Genomic DNA, 24,859 nt, shown 5'->3' with positions numbered 1-24,859 from the left:
ATTGACCAATACAAGAACAGTTTCACTAATATTTACCAATACAAGAACAGTTTCACTAATGTTAACTGATACAAGAACAATTTCACCAATATTGACCAATACAAAAACAGATTAACCAATATTGACCAATACAAGAACAATTTCACCAATATTGACCAATACAAGAACAGTTTCACTAATATTTACCAATACAAGAACAGTTTCACTAATATTTATCAATACAAGAACAGTTTCACCAATATTGACTAATACAAGAACAGTTTCACCAATATTGACTAATACAAGAACAGTTTCACCAATATTTACCAATACAAGAACAGTTTCACTAATGTTAGCCGATACAAGAACAATTTTACCAATTTAGACCAATACAAGAACAGTTTCGCCAATAATGACCAATACAAGAACAGTTTCACCAACATTGACCAATACAAGAACAGTTTCACTAATATTCACCAATACAAGAACAATTTTACCAATATAAACCAATACAAGAACAGTTTCACTAATATTTACCAATACAAGAACAGTTTCACCAATATTGACCAATACAAGAACAGCTTCACTAATATTTACCAATACAAGAACAGTTTCACCAATAATGACCAATACAAGAACAGTTTCACCAACATTGACCAATACAAGAACAGTTTCACTAATATTGACCAATACAAGAACAGTTTCACTAATATTTACCAATACAAGAACACTTTCTCTAATATTTACCAATACAAGAACAGTTTCACCAACATTGACCAATACAAGAACAGTTTCACCAACATTGACCAATACAAGAACAGTTTCACCAACATTGACCAATACAAGAACAGTTCTACCAATATTGACCAATACAAGAACAGTTTCACTAATATTTACCAATACAAGAACAGTTTCACCAATATTGATCAATACAAGAACAGTTTCACTAATATTTCCCAATACAAGAACAGTTTCACTAATGTTAACTGATACAAGAACAATTTCACCAATATTGACCAATACAAAAACAGTTTCACCAATATTGACCAATACAAGAACAGTTTCACTAATATCTACCAATGCAAGAACAGTTTCACTAATGTTAACTGATACAAGAACAATTTCACCAATATTGACCAATACAAGAACAGTTTCACCAATATTGACCAATACAAGAACAGTTTCACTAGAATTTACCAATACAAGAACAGTTTCACTAATGTTAACTGATACAAGAACAATTTCACCAATATTGACCAATACAAAAACAGATTAACCAATATTGACCAATACAAGAACAATTTCACCAATATTGACCAATACAAGAACAGTTTCACTAATATTTACCAATACAAGAACAGTTTCACTAATATTTATCAATACAGGAACAGTTTCACCAATATTGACTAATACAAGAACAGTTTCACCAATATTGACTAATACAAGAACAGTTTCACCAATAATGACCAATACAAGAACAATTTCACCAATATAGACTAATACAAGAACAGTTTCACTAATATTAAATAATACAAGAATAGTTTCACCAACATTGACCAATACAAGAACAGTTCTACCAATATTGACCAATACAAGAACAGTTTCACTAATATTTACCAATACAAGAACAGTTTCACCAATATTGATCAATACAAGAACAGTTTCACTAATATTTCCCAATACAAGAACAGTTTCACTAATGTTAACTGATACAAGAACAATTTCACCAATATTGACCAATACAAAAACAGTTTCACCAATATTGACCAATACAAGAACAGTTTCACTAATATCTACCAATGCAAGAACAGTTTCACTAATGTTAACTGATACAAGAACAATTTCACCAATATTGACCAATACAAGAACAGTTTCACCAATATTGACCAATACAAGAACAGTTTCACTAATATTTACCAATACAAGAACAGTTTCACTAATGTTAACTGATACAAGAACAATTTCACCAATATTGACCAATACAAAAACAGATTAACCAATATTGACCAATACAAGAACAATTTCACCAATATTGACCAATACAAGAACAGTTTCACTAATATTTACCAATACAAGAACAGTTTCACTAATATTTATCAATACAAGAACAGTTTCACCAATATTGACTAATACAAGAACAGTTTCTCCAATATTGACTAATACAAGAACAGTTTCACCAATAATGACCAATACAAGAACAATTTCACCAATATAGACTAATACAAGAACAGTTTCACTAATATTAAATAATACAAGAATAGTTTCACCAACATTAACCAATACAAGAACAGTTTCACTAATATTGACCAATACAAGAACAGTTTCACTAATATTTACCAATACAAGAACAGTTTCACCAATATTGACCAATATAAGAACAGTTTCACTAATATTTACCAATACAAGAAGTTTCACCAATATTAAACAATACAAGAACAGTTTCACCAACACTGACCAATACAAGAACAGTTTCACCAACATTGACCAATACAAGAACAGTTTCACTAATATTGACCAATACAAGAACAGTTTCACTAATATTGACCAATACAAGAACAGTTTCACTAATATTTACCAATACAAGAACAATTTCACCAGCATTGACCAATACAAGAACAGTTTCACTAATATTTACAAATACAAAAACAGTTTCACCAACATTGACCAATACAAGAACAGTTTCACCAACATTGACCAATACAAGAACAGTTTCACTAATATTGACCAATACAAGAACAGTTTCACTAATATTGACCAATACAAGAACAGTTTCACTAATATTGACCAATACAAGAACAGTTTCACTAATATTTACCAATACAAGAACAATTTCACCAACATTGACCAATACAAGAACAGTTTCACTAATATTTACAAATACAAAAACAGTTTCACCAACATTGACCAATACAAGAACAGTTTCACTAATATTGACCAATACAAGAACAGTTTCACTAATATTTACCAATACAAGAACAGTTTCACCAATATTGACTAATACAAGAACAGTTTCACTAATATTTACCAATACAAGAACAGTTTCACCAACATTGACCAATACAAGAACAGTTTCACTAATATTGACAATACAAGAACAGTTTCCCTAATATTTACCAATACAAAAACAGTTTCACCAATAATGAACAATACAAGAACTGTTTCACTAATATTTACCAATACAAAAACAGATTCACCAATAATGACCAATACAAGAACAGTTTAACCAATAATGAACAATACAAGAACAGTTTCACTAATATTTACCAATACAAGAACAGTTTCACCAATATTGACTAATACAAGAACAGTTTCACTAATATTTACCAATACAAGAACAGTTTCACCAACATTGACCAATACAAGAACAGTTCTACCAATATTGACCAATACAAGAACAGTTTCACTAATATTTACCAATACAAGAACAGTTTCACCAATATTGATCAATACAAGAACAGTTTCACTAATATTTCCCAATACAAGAACAGTTTCACTAATGTTAACTGATACAAGAACAATTTCACCAATATTGACCAATACAAAAACAGTTTCACCAATATTGACCAATACAAGAACAGTTTCACTAATATCTACCAATGCAAGAACAGTTTCACTAATGTTAACTGATACAAGAACAATTTCACCAATATTGACCAATACAAGAACAGTTTCACCAATATTGACCAATACAAGAACAGTTTCACTAATATTTACCAATACAAGAACAGTTTCACTAATGTTAACTGATACAAGAACAATTTCACCAATATTGACCAATACAAAAACAGATTAACCAATATTGACCAATACAAGAACAATTTCACCAATATTGACAATACAAGAACAGTTTCACTAATATTTACCAATACAAGAACAGTTTCACTAATATTTATCAATACAAGAACAGTTTCACCAATATTGACTAATACAAGAACAGTTTCACCAATATTGACTAATACAAGAACAGTTTCACCAATAATGACCAATACAAGAACAATTTCACCAATATAGACTAATACAAGAACAGTTTCACTAATATTAAATAATACAAGAATAGTTTCACCAACATTAACCAATACAAGAACAGTTTCACTAATATTGACCAATACAAGAACAGTTTCACTAATATTTACCAATACAAGAACAGTTTCACCAATATTGACCAATATAAGAACAGTTTCACTAATATTTACCAATACAAGAAGTTTCACCAATATTAAACAATACAAGAACAGTTTCACCAACATTGACCAATACAAGAACAGTTTCACCAACATTGACCAATACAAGAACAGTTTCACTAATATTGACCAATACAAGAACAGTTTCACTAATATTGACCAATACAAGAACAGTTTCACTAATATTTACCAATACAAGAACAATTTCACCAGCATTGACCAATACAAGAACAGTTTCACTAATATTTACAAATACAAAAACAGTTTCACCAACATTGACCAATACAAGAACAGTTTCACCAACATTGACCAATACAAGAACAGTTTCACTAATATTGACCAATACAAGAACAGTTTCACTAATATTGACCAATACAAGAACAGTTTCACTAATATTGACCAATACAAGAACAGTTTCACTAATATTTACCAATACAAGAACAATTTCACCAACATTGACCAATACAAGAACAGTTTCACTAATATTTACAAATACAAAAACAGTTTCACCAACATTGACCAATACAAGAACAGTTTCACTAATATTGACCAATACAAGAACAGTTTCACTAATATTTACCAATACAAGAACAGTTTCACCAATATTGACTAATACAAGAACAGTTTCACTAATATTTACCAATACAAGAACAGTTTCACCAACATTGACCAATACAAGAACAGTTTCACTAATATTGACAATACAAGAACAGTTTCCCTAATATTTACCAATACAAAAACAGTTTCACCAATAATGAACAATACAAGAACTGTTTCACTAATATTTACCAATACAAAAACAGATTCACCAATAATGACCAATACAAGAACAGTTTAACCAATAATGAACAATACAAGAACAGTTTCACTAATATTTACCAATACAAGAACAGTTTCACCAATATTGACTAATACAAGAACAGTTTCACTAATATTTACCAATACAAGAACAGTTTCACCAACATTGACCAATACAAGAACAGTTTCACTAATATTGACAATACAAGAACAGTTTCCCTAATATTTACCAATACAAAAACAGTTTCACCAATAATGAACAATACAAGAACTGTTTCACTAATATTTACCAATACAAAAACAGATTCACCAATAATGACCAATACAAGAACAGTTTAACCAATAATGAACAATACAAGAACAGTTTCACTAATATTGACCAATACAAGAACAGTTTCACTAATATTGACCAATACAAGAACAGTTTCACTAATATTTACCAATACAAGAACAATTTCACCAACATTGACCAATACAAGAACAGTTTCACTAATATTTACAAATACAAAAACAGTTTCACCAACATTGACCAATACAAGAACAGTTTCACTAATATTGACCAATACAAGAACAGTTTCACTAATATTTACCAATACAAGAACAGTTTCACCAATATTGACTAATACAAGAACAGTTTCACTAATATTTACCAATACAAGAACAGTTTCACCAACATTGACCAATACAAGAACAGTTTCACTAATATTGACAATACAAGAACAGTTTCCCTAATATTTACCAATACAAAAACAGTTTCACCAATAATGAACAATACAAGAACTGTTTCACTAATATTTACCAATACAAAAACAGATTCACCAATAATGACCAATACAAGAACAGTTTAACCAATAATGAACAATACAAGAACAGTTTCACTAATATTTACCAATACAAGAACAGTTTAACCAATAATGAACAATACAAGAACAGTTTACCAATGGGCCATTCCAGTTTATATCTGCACCCCCCTGTTGATGTGGTTGGATTATGGGGAAAATACCCCGGAATTCCAACTGTATATGGAGAAACAGAATCTGGAAATCCAGACGAGTATGGAAAAAAATCCTGGAAATCCAGGCAGTTATGGCTACTAAATAAAATATGGCCTAGTTTATCTCGGCACATACCAGTTGATGAGGTTGGATTTCCAACAGTATGACTAAAAAAACTTGGAATTCTGACTGTATATGGTAAAAAAATTGGGCCAGTATGAAATAGTTATTACTGAAATAAGATAAGGACGGGGGCACGAATGAGCTCATCAACACCGTGAATCAGGACTAGTTTGGATTTGCATTATCAAATATAAAATTTTGAACTTGGTAAATTAGCATATGATGAGAGTTATATTTGGAAATCCTACTCTGTATGGTGGCACAAAGGAACTCATCAACACCATAAGTAGGGACTATAATTTTGGATTTCCATTACTGTATGGTGAATGGTGATTTGGAAATAAAACTTTGTATGACTTATACACCCATGGAAATTATACCCTGTATGAAGTAAACACACAAGCTCATCAACAGGGGTGTGCATATATAAACTGGAATGGCCCAATACAAGAACAGTTTAACCAATAATGAACAATACAAGAACAGTTTCATCAATATTGACCAATACAAGAAAAGTTTCACCAATATTGACCAATACAAGAAAAGTTTCACCAATATTGACCAATACAAGAAAAGTTTCACTAATATTGACCAATACAAGAAAAGTTTCACCAATATTGACCAATACAAAAACAGTTTCACCAATATTGACCAATACAAGAATATTGCTGAAGTAAATTTAGGATCACGGAGCAAGTTACACAGCACAGAGAGATAGGGTCACTCAGAATAAGTTGTTTGAAGGAAATGCTAATGGTTACAAAATGAACAGCACAAATGTGTGGTATGTATGACAACTATCTTTAATAGTTTGAGAGTAACTTCAGAATACAGTCAATTAATAATGTATACTGCATGTACTGATAATAGATATTGTGTCAATCATCTGTGTACCTAGAGACTTAATTACTTGCAAGTCACTAAGAAAATCAAATTGTGAAAAGTATCATGCATCTCTACATCTGGTTGTTCTACTTTGGAGTAAAGTTCACAAACATGATGTCCACAATAATGAGTCAGTTTGGGCCATGCTTTTTAGTTGTGTGTGATCATATCTGAAATTATTCTATCAACTGTCACTGTTAAAGTCTTCTAGAATCGTGTAGATTAGATAGCAAGTTATGTTGTTCTTGCCAAAACACCCATTAAAAGATAATTTTCCACCCATGGGAGATGTCTGAAAAGCTCTTTACGTGACTAATTAAAAATATCCTTAATGAACCACTACCTGTATTTTTATATTCCACTTCACCTCAAAACAACTTGATTGATCCCCACTTAAGTGTTTTATTTAAAAGATAAATACATATTTCCATAGGGATTTGCATGCCAAGGCTATTCACTATACTTGTGTGTACATTTCTATTTGAACTTGCATGTGGATATTCACTGAAAGTGTTCCAATCATTAGGAATACAACATAGGGCAATGTATGTGGTAGAATGTTACCATAGTATTTCACTATAAGACTGGCCTCTAATTCATGTAGAATATATCATAGAATACCAATGAGAATAATTTATCAAAACAGACATGAAGTTCAATTGACAGCTAGTAAAGGCAAAACGTTAAAAGAATTATAAACAAGATCCACTTTCTAATATTTCTACACAGGACTGGATTTTAATTGGTCCTAGATGGGCTACATTATAAATAACATTGTAATGATTTTGTTTTAATGGAGACACTGAACCAATCTAGCCCAATATTGGTCCGAGATGGGCTACATTATAAATAACATTGTAATGATTGGGTTTTAATGGAGACACTGAACCAATCTAGCCCAATATTGGTCCTAAATGGGCTATATTATAAATAACATTGTAATGATTGGGTTTTAATGGAGACACTGATCCAATCTAGCCCAATATTGGTCCTAAATGGGCTATATTATAAATAACATTGAAATGATTGGGTTTTAATGGAGACACTGATCCAATCTAGCCCAATATTGGTCCTAGATGGGCTACATTATGAATAACATTGAAATGATTGGGTTTTAATGGAGACACTGATCCAATCTAGCCCAATATTGATCCTAAATGGGCTACATTATAAATAACAGTGTTAAGACTGGGTTGTAATGGAGACACTTATCCAATCTAGCCCAATATTGGTCCTAAATGGGCTACATTAAAATAACATTGTAAGGATTGGGTCTTAATGGAGACACTGATCCAATCTAGCCCAATATTTGTCTTAAATGGGCTACATTATAAATAACATTGTAAGGATTGGGTTTTAATGGAGACACTGATCCAATCTAGCCCAATATTGGTCCTAAATAGGCTATATTATAAATAACATTGTAATGATTGGGTTTTAATGGAGACACTGATCCAATCTAGCCCAATATTGGTCCTAAATGGGCTATATTATAAATAACATTGAAATGATTGGGTTTTAATGGAGACACTGATCCAATCTAGCCCAATATTGGTCCTAGATGGGCTACATTATGAATAACATTGAAATGATTGGGTTTTAATGGAGACACTGATCCAATCTAGCCCAATATTGGTCCTAAATAGGCTATATTATAAATAACATTGTAAGGATTGGGTTTTAATGGAGACACTGATCCAATCTAGCCCAATATTTGTCTTAAATGGGCTACATTATAAATAACATTGTAAGGATTGGGTTTTAATGGAGACACTGATCCAATCTCGCCCAATATTGATCCTAAATGGGCTACATTAAAATAACATTGTAAGGATTGGGTCTTAATGGAGACACTGATCCAATCTAGCCCAATATTTGTCTTAAATGGGCTACATTATAAATAACATTGTAAGGATTGGGTTTTAATGGAGACACTGATCCAATCTAGCCCAATATTGGTCCTAAATGGGCTATATTATAAATAACATTGAAATGATTGGGTTTTAATGGAGACACTGATCCAATCTAGCCCAATATTTGTCTTAAATGGGCTACATTATAAATAACAATGTAAGGATTGGGTTTTAATGGAGACACTGATTAAATCTAGTTTGTAATGGCCTATATCATAAATACATGTACAAGGGCTAGGTTTTGAGATGATACGAATTTGTATTTACCTCGGACAATGATGGTAACATTGCCTGTAGCATCAGTGAAAGGGCCACCACCAATATTAACAAGACATACAAACATATGTACTACTTCTGTTGATAGATTAGACACTGTCAAATTGGTTATCGCATAGAGCTGGTTGTCCCTTGCATAAGTCAGTTTAAGGTATTCCTTGCTTGGTTTAAATTGGTTCGGAGGAGATATTTCATTAGGACAGAAACAATTCCTGTTGTTTGCATCACACCACCATAATTTCAAATCATGAGTTTCCTGCGTGAAAAATAAAATGAATGTAAGATTTAACACAACTTAATGTAATGCACAAAGTTAAGTTAGTAGAGTGGATATGGTCTTTACAACTACAAGAAACAGTATCTGAATTTCTTACCATTTTTTTCTTCTCAGCTTCACATATAAGAACAGTTGTTTCATTTGGAAGTTTTTCAATGATTCCTTGGTTTGGAGCAGTCAATTTGAAGGTCATCAAATCCCGTAAATAGTATGGTTCACAAGGTCTGTAATCTTCCCCATTACAATAGTCTGTTTCATGGCAAGGTAGAACTGTAACCAATGAATTACCAAAGTGTCAGTCAATAATAATGCATGTGATCTAATGATAATAATGTATTCTCCCCTTAGTTTCATAGAACTGTAACTTCATTGTACATATGTTTCTATCATATATACAAGAGTGGGTACGGTAGTACAATCAGATTTTTGAGGGCAGATGCTATGATGATTTGAGAGTAATCACTTTGGTCTTCTACAGCAATCATGTTCTACTATTATCACTCTCCCAATTCAGACTATTTTGAATAGATTTCAACAGCATATGTAGTCCCACAATAATATTACTGTGTTCGCCCCGACCGGATCCAAGGGCTCCTTCCCCCCGATCACGAATTTTCGTTCAGCGAACCAGGTAAAGGGGGATGGCCATGTTAAATAGTAGACAAAACTGAAATGAATCAGCCATTTTGAATCAGAACAGGAAACAAATTAAATGATGTATAATGTACTTATAAAGTGCAATTGCGACCGGTCAATGTACATGTATGTCAGAGACATGGCTCTAGAACAGCATTTGCATTCGTTCATTTTGAATCTGATCTGAAACAAATATTATGGTCCTGTTGTTAAATATGTATATATTGTATGTACCAAGATGGATGATAGCTATCTGTGTATAACTGAGATTTTAGTCATGGATGGCAGAAATAGAGGATTTTGATGAATTTCAACATTAAAATGGCCGCCATTCCGTAAGCAGACAGAAACACAGAAGCATGGAGGTCGATTCCTAGGTCTCAGGTTTTGTTTGTTTTCAAATCATACACAAAAGCTGGAGGAACACACATACAGCGCTAAACCAAAGCCAGTGCAGTGCAGTTATATAATGACCTGATACTGTCATTTCTAAAAACTTCATTTAACCATAACTATAGAGTGTAATTGTTCATGTCACCTTCCACATCGTACTTCATAGATGCTGACACTTCAGCAAGGCCAGAGAAAGAAAGAGGAGCGATAATCAGCGACAAAATCAACTCTATATTAATAAGGAAGTTGTATGATTGCCCTAATATTTTTTAGTGGGATTAATTTAAACATAAAAAACAAAATTATGTCTGGTCTGTTTGACGCCACAGTTCATAAAAGGAGAACACAGTAATCAACAAATAAAGACAAGCTATAGGCTTGTAGTGGTTTAGTTTATTATTGTCATTAACATTTACAGTTATAATACATCATGTGCAAAGGAAAATTAACGAATCAACTCAATGTGTTGAATAATTCACGAAGTGAAACACAAGGTAAATTTATAATTTAAAATACAGTGTTATTGGGCATTACTTATGGCAAATGAGATCCATGAATCTTATATTTCAATAACGGAGGTCAAGTTCAGGTTAATTGAAAGATGAACATGCTGTCCCTTTATATTACAGTAAATCTGGAAAAATTTATATTACAGATAAACAAAACTATTTGCGAATAATACTAGTGTGATTGCAGGCTTAACCAGCAATTTAGTTGTTAATGTGCATTTTCAAGCTGACTGTCTCCAGTAAAACACCACTTTACTACTCTCTTGAGTCAAATAAAGTCTGCATCACTATGTAATGTGTACAAGGATACATGTACAAGTAAATCTATTTTAGGAATGACATTACAAAAACTGTTAGTTCAAATTCCAACATGTAATGATAGACTGTGAAGTACAGGACATACAATCGTTTAAATTAGATCTAACTATTGACTGATTACCTATCTAATTTCAAATTATTACAGTTAAACTGAAAAATTCAAACTGCAATAACAACTTGTAGAATAATGCATTTTGGGTGAATGCATGGCTAAACAGCATGCCTAAATGCTTAGGGCATGAATTCATTGCATTACAGGTTCTAAGATATCTTTTCAAGAATGACTTCACTGATGCTGAAAAGAGATAAGAGTAAAACCTGTGAGCCGACATGAGAACGTGTTAACAAATGTCAATGTTCATTTTCTGGAGATCTGCCATTACTGATACATTGTAACAATGAAAAATAATTTGCATAAAATTTAATGGAATCTCAGCACACAGTTATTTCAAGTATGTCTCAACTGCTACACAGTCATAAGTAGGAAGATTGGTACTGCATGATACAACCATCAAATGGCAAAAAATATCAAGTACAGACATGAATTGTTAATTGTTAAATACTATATATCCCGGTAAGAAAAGACGAAAAATAAATGTCCAATTTTAGTCATCTTTATCACCATTACTATGACCTGATTACCTTACTGAAATAATCATTTACTTTATTATCAAAAGTATATTTGTTTTACAGATGCTAAATTAAAACAAGCAGCCTCTCGGCTGAGATAGCTCCACTGTTAGCAATGCACATTTCAATTAGAGAATTGAAGATATCATCACAAAATGAACAAATCTGAGAGGTCCATATGTTCATTTGGAAAGAAATCAATTTTACTAAAAATATTTATCAAAATTAGAGAATTGAAGATATCATCATGAAATGATCAAGCAGATTTTTGAAGCAACATGCCTTAATTGTTGATGCCTCGCCAGGATATACACAGCTACCTATACATGATAGCAGATGTGCAAGTAGACAGCGATTTTGGCACCTGCTACCTATACATGATAGTAGATGTGCAAGTAGACAGCTATTTTTGCACCTTCTACATATACATGATAGGAGATGTGCACAGCTATTTGTACACCTACTACCTGTACATGATAGTAGATGTGCAATTAGACAGCTATTTTGGCACCTGCTACCTATACATGATAGTAGATGTGCACAGCTATTTGTACACCTGCTACCTATACATGATAGGAGATGTGCACAGCTATTTGTACACCTACTACCTGTACATGATAGTAGATGTGCAATTAGACAGCTATTTTGGCACCTGCTACCTATACATGATAGTAGATGTGCACAGCTATTTGTATACCTGCTACCTATACATGATAGTAGATGTGCAATTAGACAGCTATTTTGGCACCTGCTACCTATAGATGATAGTAGATGTGCACAGCTATTTGTACACCTGCTACCTATACATGATAGTAAATGTGCAATTAGACAGCTATTTTGGCACCTACTACCTGTACATGATAGTAGATGTGCACAGCTATTTGTACACCTACTACCTGTACATGATAGTAGATGTGCACAGCTATTTGTACACCTGCTACCTATACATGATAGTAGATGTGCACAGCTATTTGTACACTTACTACATGTACATGATAGTAGATGTGCAATTAGACAGCTATTTTGGCACCTGCTACCTATACATGATAGTAGTTGTGCACAGCTATTTTGACACCTGCTACCTATACATGCTAGTAGTGGTGCACAGCTATTTGTACACCTGGTATCTATACATGCTAGTATATGTGCACAGCTATTTTGACACCTGCTACCTATACATGATAGTAGATGTGCATAGCTATTTGTACACTTGCTACCTATACATGCTAGTAGATGTGCACAGCTATTTGTACACCTGCTACCTATACATGATAGCAGATGTGCAAGTAGACAGCGATTTTGGCACCTGCTACCTATACATGATAGTAGATGTGCACAGCTATTTGTACACCTGCTACCTATACATGATAGTAGATGTACAAGTAGGCAGCTATTTTGACCACCTGCTACCTATACATGCTAGAAGATGTGCAAGTAGACAGCTATTTTGACACCTGCTACCTATACATGATAGTAGATGTGCACAGCTATTTGTACACTTGCTACCTATACATGCTAGTAGATGTGCACAGCTATTTGTACACCTGCTACCTATACATGATAGCAGATGTGCAAGTAGACAGCGATTTTGGCACCTGCTACCTATACATGCTAGAAAATGTGCACAGCTATTTGTACACCTACTACCTATACATGCTAGAAGATGTGCACAGCTATTTGTACACCTACTACCTGTACATGATAGTAGGTGTGCACAGCTATTTGTACACCTACTACCTGTACATGATAGTAGATGTGCAATTAGACAGCTATTTTGGCACCTGCTACCTATACATGATAGTAGATGTACAAGTAGGCAGCTATTTTGACACCTGCTACCTATACATGCTAGAAGATGTGCACAGCTATTTGTACACCTGCTACCTATACATGCTAGTAGATGTGCACAGCTATTTTGACACCTGCTACCTGTACATGATAGTAGATGTGCACAGCTAGTGTACACCTACTACCTGTACATGATAGTAGATGTGCAATTAAACAGCTATTTTGGCACCTGCTACCTATACATGATAGAAGATGTGCACAGCTATTTGTACACCTGCTACCTATACATGATAGTAGATGTGCACAGCTATTTGTACACCTACTACCTGTACATGATAGTAGATGTGCACAGCTATTTGTACACCTACTACCTGTACACGATAGTAGATGTGCACAGCTATTTGTACACCTACTACCTGTACATGATAGTAGATGTGCACAGCTATTTGTACACCTGCTACCTATACATGCTAGAAGATGTGCACAGCTATTTGTACACCTGCTACCTATACATGCTAGTAGATGTGCACAGCTATTTTGACGCCTGCTACCTGTACATGATAGTAGATGTGCACAGCTAGTGTACACCTACTACCTGTACATGATAGTAGATGTGCAATTAAACAGCTATTTTGGCACCTGCTACCTATACATGATAGAAGATGTGCACAGCTATTTGTACACCTGCTACCTATACATGATAGTAGATGTGCACAGCTATTTGTACACCTACTACCTGTACATGATAGTAGATGTGCACAGCTATTTGTACACCTACTACCTGTACACGATAGTAGATGTGCACAGCTATTTGTACACCTACTACCTGTACATGATAGTAGATGTGCAATTAGACAGCTATTTTGGCACCTGCTACCTATACATGATAGTAGATGTACAAGTAGGCAGCTATTTTGACACCTGCTACCTATACATGCTAGAAGATGTGCACAGCTATTTGTACACCTGCTACCTATACATGATAGTAGATGTGCACAGCTATTTGTACACCTACTACCTGTACATGATAGTAGATGTGCAATTATACAGCTATTTTGGCACCTGCTACCTATACATGATAGAAGATGTGCACAGCTATTTGTACACCTGCTACCTATACATGATAGTAGATGTGCAATTAGACAGCTATTTTGGCACCTGCTACCTGTACATGATAGTAGATGTGCAATTAGACAGCTATTTTGGCACCTGCTACCTATACATGATAGAAGATGTGCACAGCTATTTGTACACATGCTACCTATACATGATAGTAGATGTGCAATTAGACAGCTATTTTGGCACCTGCTACCTGTACATGATAGTAGATGTGCAATTAGACAGCTATTTTGGCACCTGCTACCTATACATGCTAGAAGATGTGCACAGCTATTTGTACACCTGCTACCTATACATGATAGTAGATGTGCAATTAGACAGCTATTTTGGCACCTGCTACCTATACATGATAGTAGATGTGAGCAGCTATTTGTACACCTGCTACCTGTACATGATAGTAGATGTGCACAGCTATTTGTACACCTGCTACCTATACATGATAGTAGATGTGCAAGTAGACAGCTATTTTGGCACCTGCTACCTATACATGATAGTAGATGTGCAAGTAGACAGCTATTTTGGCACCTGCTACCTATACATGATAGTAGATGTGCAAGTAGACAGCAATTTGTACACCTGCTACCTATACATGATAGTAGATGTGCAAGTAGACAGCTATTTTGGCACCTGCTACCTATACATGATAGTAGATGTGCACAGCTATTTTGACACCTGCTACCTATACATGCTAGTAGATGTGCAAGTAGACAGTTATTTGTACACCTGCTACCTATACATGATAGTAGATGTGCAAGTAGACAGCTATTTGTACACCTGCTACCTATACATGCTAGTAGATGTACAAGTAGACAGCTATTTTGACACCTGCTACCTATACATGATAGTAGATGTGCAAGTAGACAGCTATTTTGGCACCTGCTACCTATACATGATAGTAGATATGCAAGTAGACAGCTATTTTGACACCTGCTACCTATACATGATAGTAGATGTACAAGTAGACAGCTATTTTGACACCTGCTACCTATACATGCTAGTAGATGTGCACAGCTATTTTGACACCTGTTACCTATACATGCTAGTTGATGTGCAAGTAGACAGCTATTTTGACACCTGCTACCTATACATGATAGTAGATATGCAAGTAGACAGCTATTTTGACACCTGCTACCTATACATGATAGTAGATGTACAAGTAGACAGCTATTTTGACACCTGCTACCTATACATGATAGTAGATGTACAAGTAGACAGCTATTTTGACACCTGCTACCTATACATGCTAGTAGATGTGCACAGCTATTTTGACACCTGTTACCTATACATGCTAGTTGATGTGCAAGTAGACAGCTATTTTGACACCTGCTACCTATACATGATAGTAGATATGCAAGTAGACAGCTATTTTGACACCTGCTACCTATACATGATAGTAGATGTACAAGTAGACAGCTATTTTGACACCTGCTACCTATACATGCTAGTAGATGTGCACAGCTATTTTGACACCTGTTACCTATACATGCTAGTTGATGTGCAAGTAGACAGCTATTTTGACACCTGCTACCTATACATGCTAGTAGATGTGCACAGCTATTTTGACACCTGCTACCTATACATGCTAGTAGATGTGCAAGTAGACAGCTATTTGTACACCTGCTACCTATACATGATAGTAGATGTGCAAGTAGACAGCTATTTGTACACCTGCTACCTATACATGATAGTAGATGTGCAAGTAGACAGCTATTTGTACACCTGCTACCTATACATGCTAGTAGATGTGTAAATATATGTAATTACGGTATTCTAATGTACATGTATAACCTAAATTCGTTGTGTTCACTACATTAAACATAAATAATAATGACTTTTAAAAATTGTGCATCTTTCCCTTCTTCTTGGAACCATTGCATTAAGTCAGCCATTTACACCCCCCCCCCCCCAATTTGTTATATAACAAGATTCCTAAGTAGAGAATGCTGGGTAATTTATTCAATTTCCTTGTGTGAAAAATCAAATCACAAACAATTATTTTAGGTATAAATGCCAGATGTTGCTTTGTAGTGACAAAAAATTGGTTCATAATCAAGACGATTTAATATGACGTGAACCACTGACCTGTGGTTTATGCAGCACAGGAAAACACTTTGCTAAGGAATTAGATGAATGCTACACCAGTAGTTGGTAAGAGGCACATTATATGGTTGGACAATCAGTAAGTCATGTTATACAGAGACCACATAATGCAGACACCATCAATGTTTAATGGCGCAAAGTATCTTTTGATTAGTATGAATGCTTTATACTAGAACGTTGACTGAAATTATCTGACAACATCTTTTGATAAATGATCTATATCTGATTCAGAAACTAAAAAGAAGAAAGTATTTGATAAATTATGCTTTAACCATCTATACTGATTTTAAATTAAAATATCACTGACGAAAACACAGTAAAGTTTAATTGTACACTTTGTATCAAAGATATAATGTCAGGCAAGGTCATATTTATTATCTATTAAATCATCATGCCAAGTAAACCTGATTCAATGTTATTAGCTATAAATACATTTTGTTTTAAACATAATATTTATAATTTGTAAGTTGTCTAATTAGGATATTTCTGAATCACTTTTTCAAGAATATACGATATACTAAAAGAGATTGTTTAATAAACAAACTGCTGATTTTCAAATTTCTCCAGAATGGTAATATACATGCAGATGCTGTGCTATGCTGTGCTGTGTTTTGAGATGCTGTGCTGTGTTTTGAGATGCTGTGCTGTGCTTTGAGATGCTGTGTTGTGTTGTGTTTTGAGATGCTGTGTTGTGTTTTGCGATGCTGTGTTGTGTTGTGTTGTGTTTTGAGATGCTGTGTTGTGTTGTGTTTTGAGATGCTGTGTTGTGTTGTGTTTTGAGATGCTGTGTTGTGTTGTGTTGTGTTTTGAGATGCTATGTTGGGTTGTGTTTTGAGATGCTGTGTTGTGTTGTGTTTTGAGATGCTGTGTTGTACTGTGTTTTGAGATGCTGTGTTGTGTTGTGTTTTGCTGTGCTGTGAGTGAGACACTCTGCTTTGAGATGCAGTGTTCTGCTGTGCTGTGTTCTGCTGTGCTATGCTGTGTTGTGTTCTGTGCTGTGTTCTGCTGTGCTGTGCTGTGTTGTTTCTGCTCTGCTGTGCTGTGTTGTGTTCTGATGTGCTGTGCTGTGAAATGCTGTGTTATCATTTGATGTTATTATCACTTTTAACTACCATACATATTGTTGCAGCTCAGTAATTAAAAACTATCATAAATTAATTGAAATGTATAATTTTTATTAGTAAATCATCAACTCGAATATATCTTCATGGGTTTCCCAAACACGTTTAAATGTTTATTGCATTAAACTTGAATGTTTTTTATGAAGGTTATGGTTTGAGAAACCGGTTTTATCTACCTTAAAATCACACAAGTCAGATTACAAATCTTGAATAATTACTCTAGATTTCCAGAAGAAAACAATTCCTTGGTCATTATACATTCTTTCCTAGAAAGCAGAATTATAAATGTCATTACGACTACAATGGTTGGATGAGTAATTTGATAATAGGTTACTTACATCAAAAAACTTGGTCAATCCTTGCCTGGAGTGCAGTCAGTTACACACAGTAATGTTAAAAGCAATCTCATTACGAAAAAAATTATGTACAGTCAAATATAATTTTTAACTTCCCATCCATTATAGCTGAGGTTGCGTTTCTTTGACAGAAGGAATCGGCTAATATAACAATTCACAGTACTGCATACCTTAATTAATAATATTCTAATTACCTAATATTTATTGGAGACTATATTGAAATGATGCAAATGTATTAACATAAATTTACTGTATGAATAACAATTAACTGAGAAATGTATTAGACAAAGTAACATTGTTTATAAGAACAGTAAGAACACAAAAACACTAATTGGGCTGAGTAGATTCAATATAAAACATTAATGTTCAGCTACTTTCTAAAATATGTATAAATATATATTTCTTCATTTCAGTGACATCACTGTATTTATTGCAACTTATTATTATTATCACCAAAAAAATGTAATGTATCACACATTGTACTGTTTCACCTATACATAATGTAATGTATCACACATTGTAATATTTCACGCATTGTAATGCATCACACATTGTAACAAAAATTGTAATGTTTCACCTATACGTAATGTAATGCATCACACGTTGTAATGCATCACACATTGTAATGCATCACATATTGTAACAAAAATTGTAATGTTTCACCTATACATAATGTAATGCATCACACGTTGTAATGCATCACACATTGTAATGCATCACACATTGTAACAAAAATTGTAATGTTTCACCTATACGTAATGTAATGCATCACACGTTGTAATGCATCACACATTGTAATGCATCACACATTGTAAAGTATCACACATTGTAATGCATCACACATTGTAATGCATCACACATTGTGATGCATCACACATTGTGATGCATCACACAATGTAACAAAAATCGTAATGTTTCATCTATACGTAATGTGTAATGCATCACAAACTGTAATGCATCACACAATGTAAAAAAAATTGTAATGTTTCACCTATACGTAATGTGTAATGCATTACACAATGTAATGCATCACGCATTGTAATGAATCACACATTGTAATGCATCACACATTGTAATGCATCACACATTGTAATGCATCACACATTGTAATGCATCACACATTGTAACAAAAATTGTAATGTTTCACCTATACGTAATGTAATGCATCACACATTGTAATGCATCACACATTGTGATGCATCACACAATGTAAAAAAAATTGTAATGTTTCACCTATACGTAATGTGTAATGCATCACACAATGTAATGCATCATGCATTGTAATGAATCACACATTGTAATGCATCACACATTGTAATGCATCACACATTGTAATGCATCACACAATGTAACACATTATACTAATTCATGCATTGTAATGCATCACACATTGTAATGCATCACTCATTGTAAAGTATCACACAATGTAATGTAACAAAAATTGTAATGTTTCACGCATTGTAATGTTTCACCTACACAATGTAATGCATCACGCATTGTAATGTTTCACACATTCTAATGCATCACACATTGTAATGCATCACACAATGTAACAAAAATTGTAATGTTTCACCTATATGTAATGTAATGCATCACACAATGTAACACATTGAAATATTTCATGCATTGTAATGTATCACCTACACAATGTAATGCATCACGCATTGTAATGTTTCACACATTGCAATGTTTCATACATTGTAATGCATCACACACTGTAATGCATCACACACTGTAATGCATCACACAATGTAACAAACATTGTAATGTTTCACCTATACGTAATGTAATGCATCACACAATGTAACACATTGTAATATTTCATGCATTGTAATGTATCACGCATTGTAATGTATCACACAATGTAATGTAACAAAAATTGTAATGTTTCACCTACACAATGTAATACATTGCATTAGATTGCATGTATCACACATGGTAATGTAGTAACATAATTTATATAGTTGTTGCTTGATACGAATTTAATTTATCTTCCCTATGTCAACTAGATCTAAATAGAATTGGATGAGAATTCAGGTCTTATAAAATTGAAATTGATGCTTATGAGATTTTACATATGGTAACATGTACTGACACTACTCTCTTACAGTAATGTTTAATTCTGTTAATTATGCAGATAATCTGCCTTGCAGTTAGATAATGCTGTTCTTGTCATAAACAGTAATTTGAAAAGAGGGTTTTGACCAGCGCCCTCACAAGCACAGTTCATTGTCCCAAAGTTCTAATCCTGGATTTAGATTCATAAAAAATCCACCACGTAATGTTACAGTTGAATGGATTCAAGCAATACCGTCAGAACCATTTCAGAATGATTCAAGTTGTTCCCCAGAGTAAGTCATTTATATTATGACGTAATTCACTGAATACTGTGGTATACAATTGACTTAAATCCACAGAATATTCAGTACGCGAGGGATGTTTCCTGACAAGTGTGAAAAGCAAAAGTCTACTCTGGGGACACGCATAATACACAGGTATCTATCATTCTCTTTATATTTCTTGACTATCAACTGACTGACTCACGATATGTTTTCATTCGCTACCTGTTTGACACATTATTAAATCAGCACAATTTTTATTACACTATATGCATTATTGATGAATATTTTCCAGGATATTAAACAGTGATCTCCATACCAGGTAAAAAGCATGATTACTTTGGAAGCAAAATAAACATAACATATGTTGCAGAGTATTTTATAAATTATTACAATGACTCATAGTGAGTCATAAAAAGTAAGTATTACTGGTACCACCATATATTGCTAATAAATAAGGTACAGGTCTTTGACTACAAAATAACAAAACAATAACATGGAGAAACAAAGCCTTATTTATTCATTGAATAATTAGAGGTATTTCAAACACAATTTCAGCAATATGTGAATTGATATTTTATGATATATTTTATTGTGCTTTCAAGTCACTTAAATATGTCAAATTAGAAAATGTATCAAAATATCAAATTAAGTTTTCATTCCTTTTATGTAACATAGCATAACTATTAAAACCATGCCAAACAAATGGATGAACAGATACCAAATTAACAATGCAATTTCTTTTCTTTGCAGGGCAAAAGTGCATATAAAACAATGCAATAATATAATATATAATAAGCATTTTGCAAAGCCTGAAGAAAATACTGACTAAAATTTAGTTGGAAACAAGAACAATATTTTAATAATAATACTACATGTACTGTATTAATCTTAATGTCCCTTATACATTAATATAACATGAATTTGTATAAAAGCTCCTTAAAAATAATAGTAGCGAAACATGTCTAAGCAATATTTGGGGAAAAAAATACTAGCCAACATGCTTTTCAATTACCAGGTAATACTGCTAGTACTGTATTAATCTCAGTTTGCCTTATAAAATAAAATAGCAAGAATTGTAAAAACATTCCCATATATATATATATATATATATATAAGCAAAATAAAATACTAGCCAGATTTGAGATAGGCGGGAAAACACGGAACTCGTCATTTTGTTTAATTATACTCAAAAAAACATACGAGTTTAATATACTAATATCTAATTGACATATCTTGGAGAGTATACTACTAATATCTAGTTCTCATTATTAAAAGTTAAAGGTCTTCATTCTATACATTTATTTTCATGTTTATTTTCTTGGTTGACATTTCATAGTGATTGATTCACTAATTTGAAGATGATCAGATAAAAATAATTTGAGTTATTGTAACCATAAGACAGTTTTAAGTGAAATTTACCAAATAACTTGAAAAATATACAAAGAAATATACATACCAAAATTGAATTTGGCTGAGATTCCAAACTGGTTAATATAATATCCAAGTGTGAACAAAATTGGATAAAAACTGTTTGAGTTATTGCAACCACAAGACAAGTGACCTGACGGCCCAAATAGCTCCACTGTCTTGCAAAAACATTGTGGTAGCCAAGCCAAGAACAAATTGTTCACAAAAATAATGTACACCTCAAATATCAAAGCAATCAGATTGGTAGTGTTCAGAAGAAGTTGAATATAATATTGTTTGCCAAAAATTACAAAAATATTTGCGAAAATAAAAAATTGAAGATATCATCATGAAATGAACTAATCTAACAGTGGTCCATCCATGGTACATGTATTACTACCTACATACATGTACCAAGTATCAGTAGTTTTCAAGGAGAAATTGAAAATGCAATTTTTAACGGTCGACAGATGGATGACAATGGACACTCACCTAATATATGAATAGCTCCGCTCTGTCATCTGATGACATCGAGCTGAAAAAGTCAATGATGATAACAACAATAATGAGGATGGACATTTCCCCCTGATATACCTTGACCTTCATCTACGATGATGCGACAAGGTAAAAATAAATCTACAAAAGTGTTGTGTAGTAATCATCTTGTTTAAATGAAACCTTGTTCAAATGAAATGACTTAACAAAAAATGTTAATAAGACATACTAATTGGACGTCTTCTCACTACCATATGCTACTTTGTTACCATGGATAATGTCAAAATGATTTATCCAAATATATTAAAACATGCCTAAAGAAAATAACATCATAAAATATCAATTATAAATACATGTAAAACAGTTATACTGTACATGTATTTGCTCTATTAGAAACTCATGTGCTTATGTACAGAATGCATTTCTATGGGTGTCATATTTTAATGTTTTAGTAGATGTATAACGCATGCAATTGTTGGTTCATATGCACTTCTATTGAAGCTCCAAATATGGTAGTAGTCTTGAATAAACTGTCCTACATAAACAACATGGATAAATATTACATGACCAGTATCCTAATAAAGTATGAGGAGTCCTCCATATATACACACACTTTGCTCAAAGCAAATCGCAATCATTGACAATGAAAAATAAAGCAAATCGCAAACATTGACAATGAGATATAAAGCAAATTGCAAACATTAATAATGAGAAATAAAGCAAATCGCAAACATTGATAATGAGAAATAAAGCAAATGGCAAACATTGAAAGTGAGAAATAAAGCAAATCACAAACATTGATAATGAGAAATAAAGCAAATGGCAAACATTGAAAGTGAGAAATAAAGCAAATCACAAACATTGATAATGAGAAATAAAGCAAATGGCAAACATTGAAAGTGAGAAATAAAGCAAATCACAAACACTGATAATGAGAAATAAAGCAAATCACAAACATTGAAAGTGAGAAATTTGGCAAATCACAAACACTGATAATGAGAAATAAAGCAAATTGCAAACATTAATAGTGAGAAATAAAGCAAATCGCAAGCATTGATACTGAGAAATATAGCAAATCTCAAACGCTGATAAGTGAGAAATAAATGAAAATCTCAAACACTGATAGTGAGAAATAAAATGGTTCACAGCAGTTTTCAGGTGAATATGCAAATTGCAGTTAGAAATCATGCAATATGTTGAATAAATTATTCAATGTACATTCCAATTTATTTAATGCATTTTGTATATCCATTTGGTAGGTGACTTCAAAGCCCAAGGCTCATTCATCTTAATGAATCCCTTTCTAGTCTATTAGAGTTGAATCTTATCTTGTTAGCCCTAACTCCATCAGTTACCATATTTCACAGTTGTGTGTGAATAAACGATACAGGAAATATAATTGAAATGATGATTCAAAAGTAGAACAGTAAAAAACACATGTGAAGCAATAACCTTTGAACCTATTCAATTCTATTCAAAATGCAGGTAAATGTGATTAGTATTACCGGTAAATGCAATCAACATCTGCATTTTAGTTTTTTTTCATTGAGATTCAATTAATTAGTCATTTTCTTAGTGTTCTTAGATTTATAAATTTGTGACTATAGATTTGAGTATGTTATTACTTACATTATCGTTAAAATAGTACAACAATTTTTAATGCAGTCCAAAACACTGCAGCATGATTTCCTTACTATGTTTGGGGAATAGTATGCACTACCGTCTATTTTGAAGACAGTTTAAGGTAGATCAAAAAAAATAAAAAATGAGTTACAGAAAGATTTTGATGATTTTAGCCGCATAATTTACAAATATTCCCAATTGAGAAAAACAATTATAGCAATCATCACTGTCAAAAAATTGAAAAAAATTGAAATTATGACCAAGACACAAACTAATTTGGGTTTACAAATGTGTCACTCTTTAAATAAAGGGAGCAAAATTTCAAATAACTTATTATAAAATATTAATCAATAATAGTGGACAAGGAGTTGTTTTTTTTCTTTCTACAATAATTTCTGTAAGTACATGTGCTGTGAAAGGGAATATCTTGTGAATAGCATGCCACAAAGTATTGTCGGCTTTTCTTCTTCTTTTTGGCGATCCGCCCTGCTAGGATTGCCCTTATAATCACTTTTGTCGTTTTGTGTGTGTGTGTGTGTGTCTGTGTGTGTACATTTCCAGTGTTCCAGTGTTCACGTATTATTTCTTCTGTGAC

The 24,859-nt window shown here is 33.0% G+C and overlaps 1 protein-coding gene across 2 annotated transcripts in view; it reads right to left on the bottom strand.

Annotated features, from left to right (window-relative positions):
• Positions 1–24,859, bottom strand: part of LOC144343547 (uncharacterized) — a 91,181-nt gene that overhangs the window by 10,968 nt on the left and 55,354 nt on the right. For both annotated transcript variants that reach the window (XM_085502201.1, XM_085502204.1), the window contains exons 2-3: positions 9,525–9,697; positions 9,142–9,406 (exon numbers count right to left, since the gene is read on the bottom strand). In XM_085502201.1, the coding sequence (XP_085358327.1) occupies positions 9,142–9,406; positions 9,525–9,697 (438 nt within the window). The remainder of the gene's footprint in view (positions 1–9,141; positions 9,407–9,524; positions 9,698–24,859) is intronic.

This window comes from Saccoglossus kowalevskii, chromosome 1 (genome assembly GCF_978046115.1).
Source record: "Saccoglossus kowalevskii chromosome 1, keSacKowa6.1, whole genome shotgun sequence".
Lineage (NCBI taxonomy): Eukaryota > Metazoa > Hemichordata > Enteropneusta > Harrimaniidae > Saccoglossus > Saccoglossus kowalevskii.
Note: the sequence above shows the minus strand (reverse complement) of the source record. Positions and strands in the feature narration are given on the sequence as shown.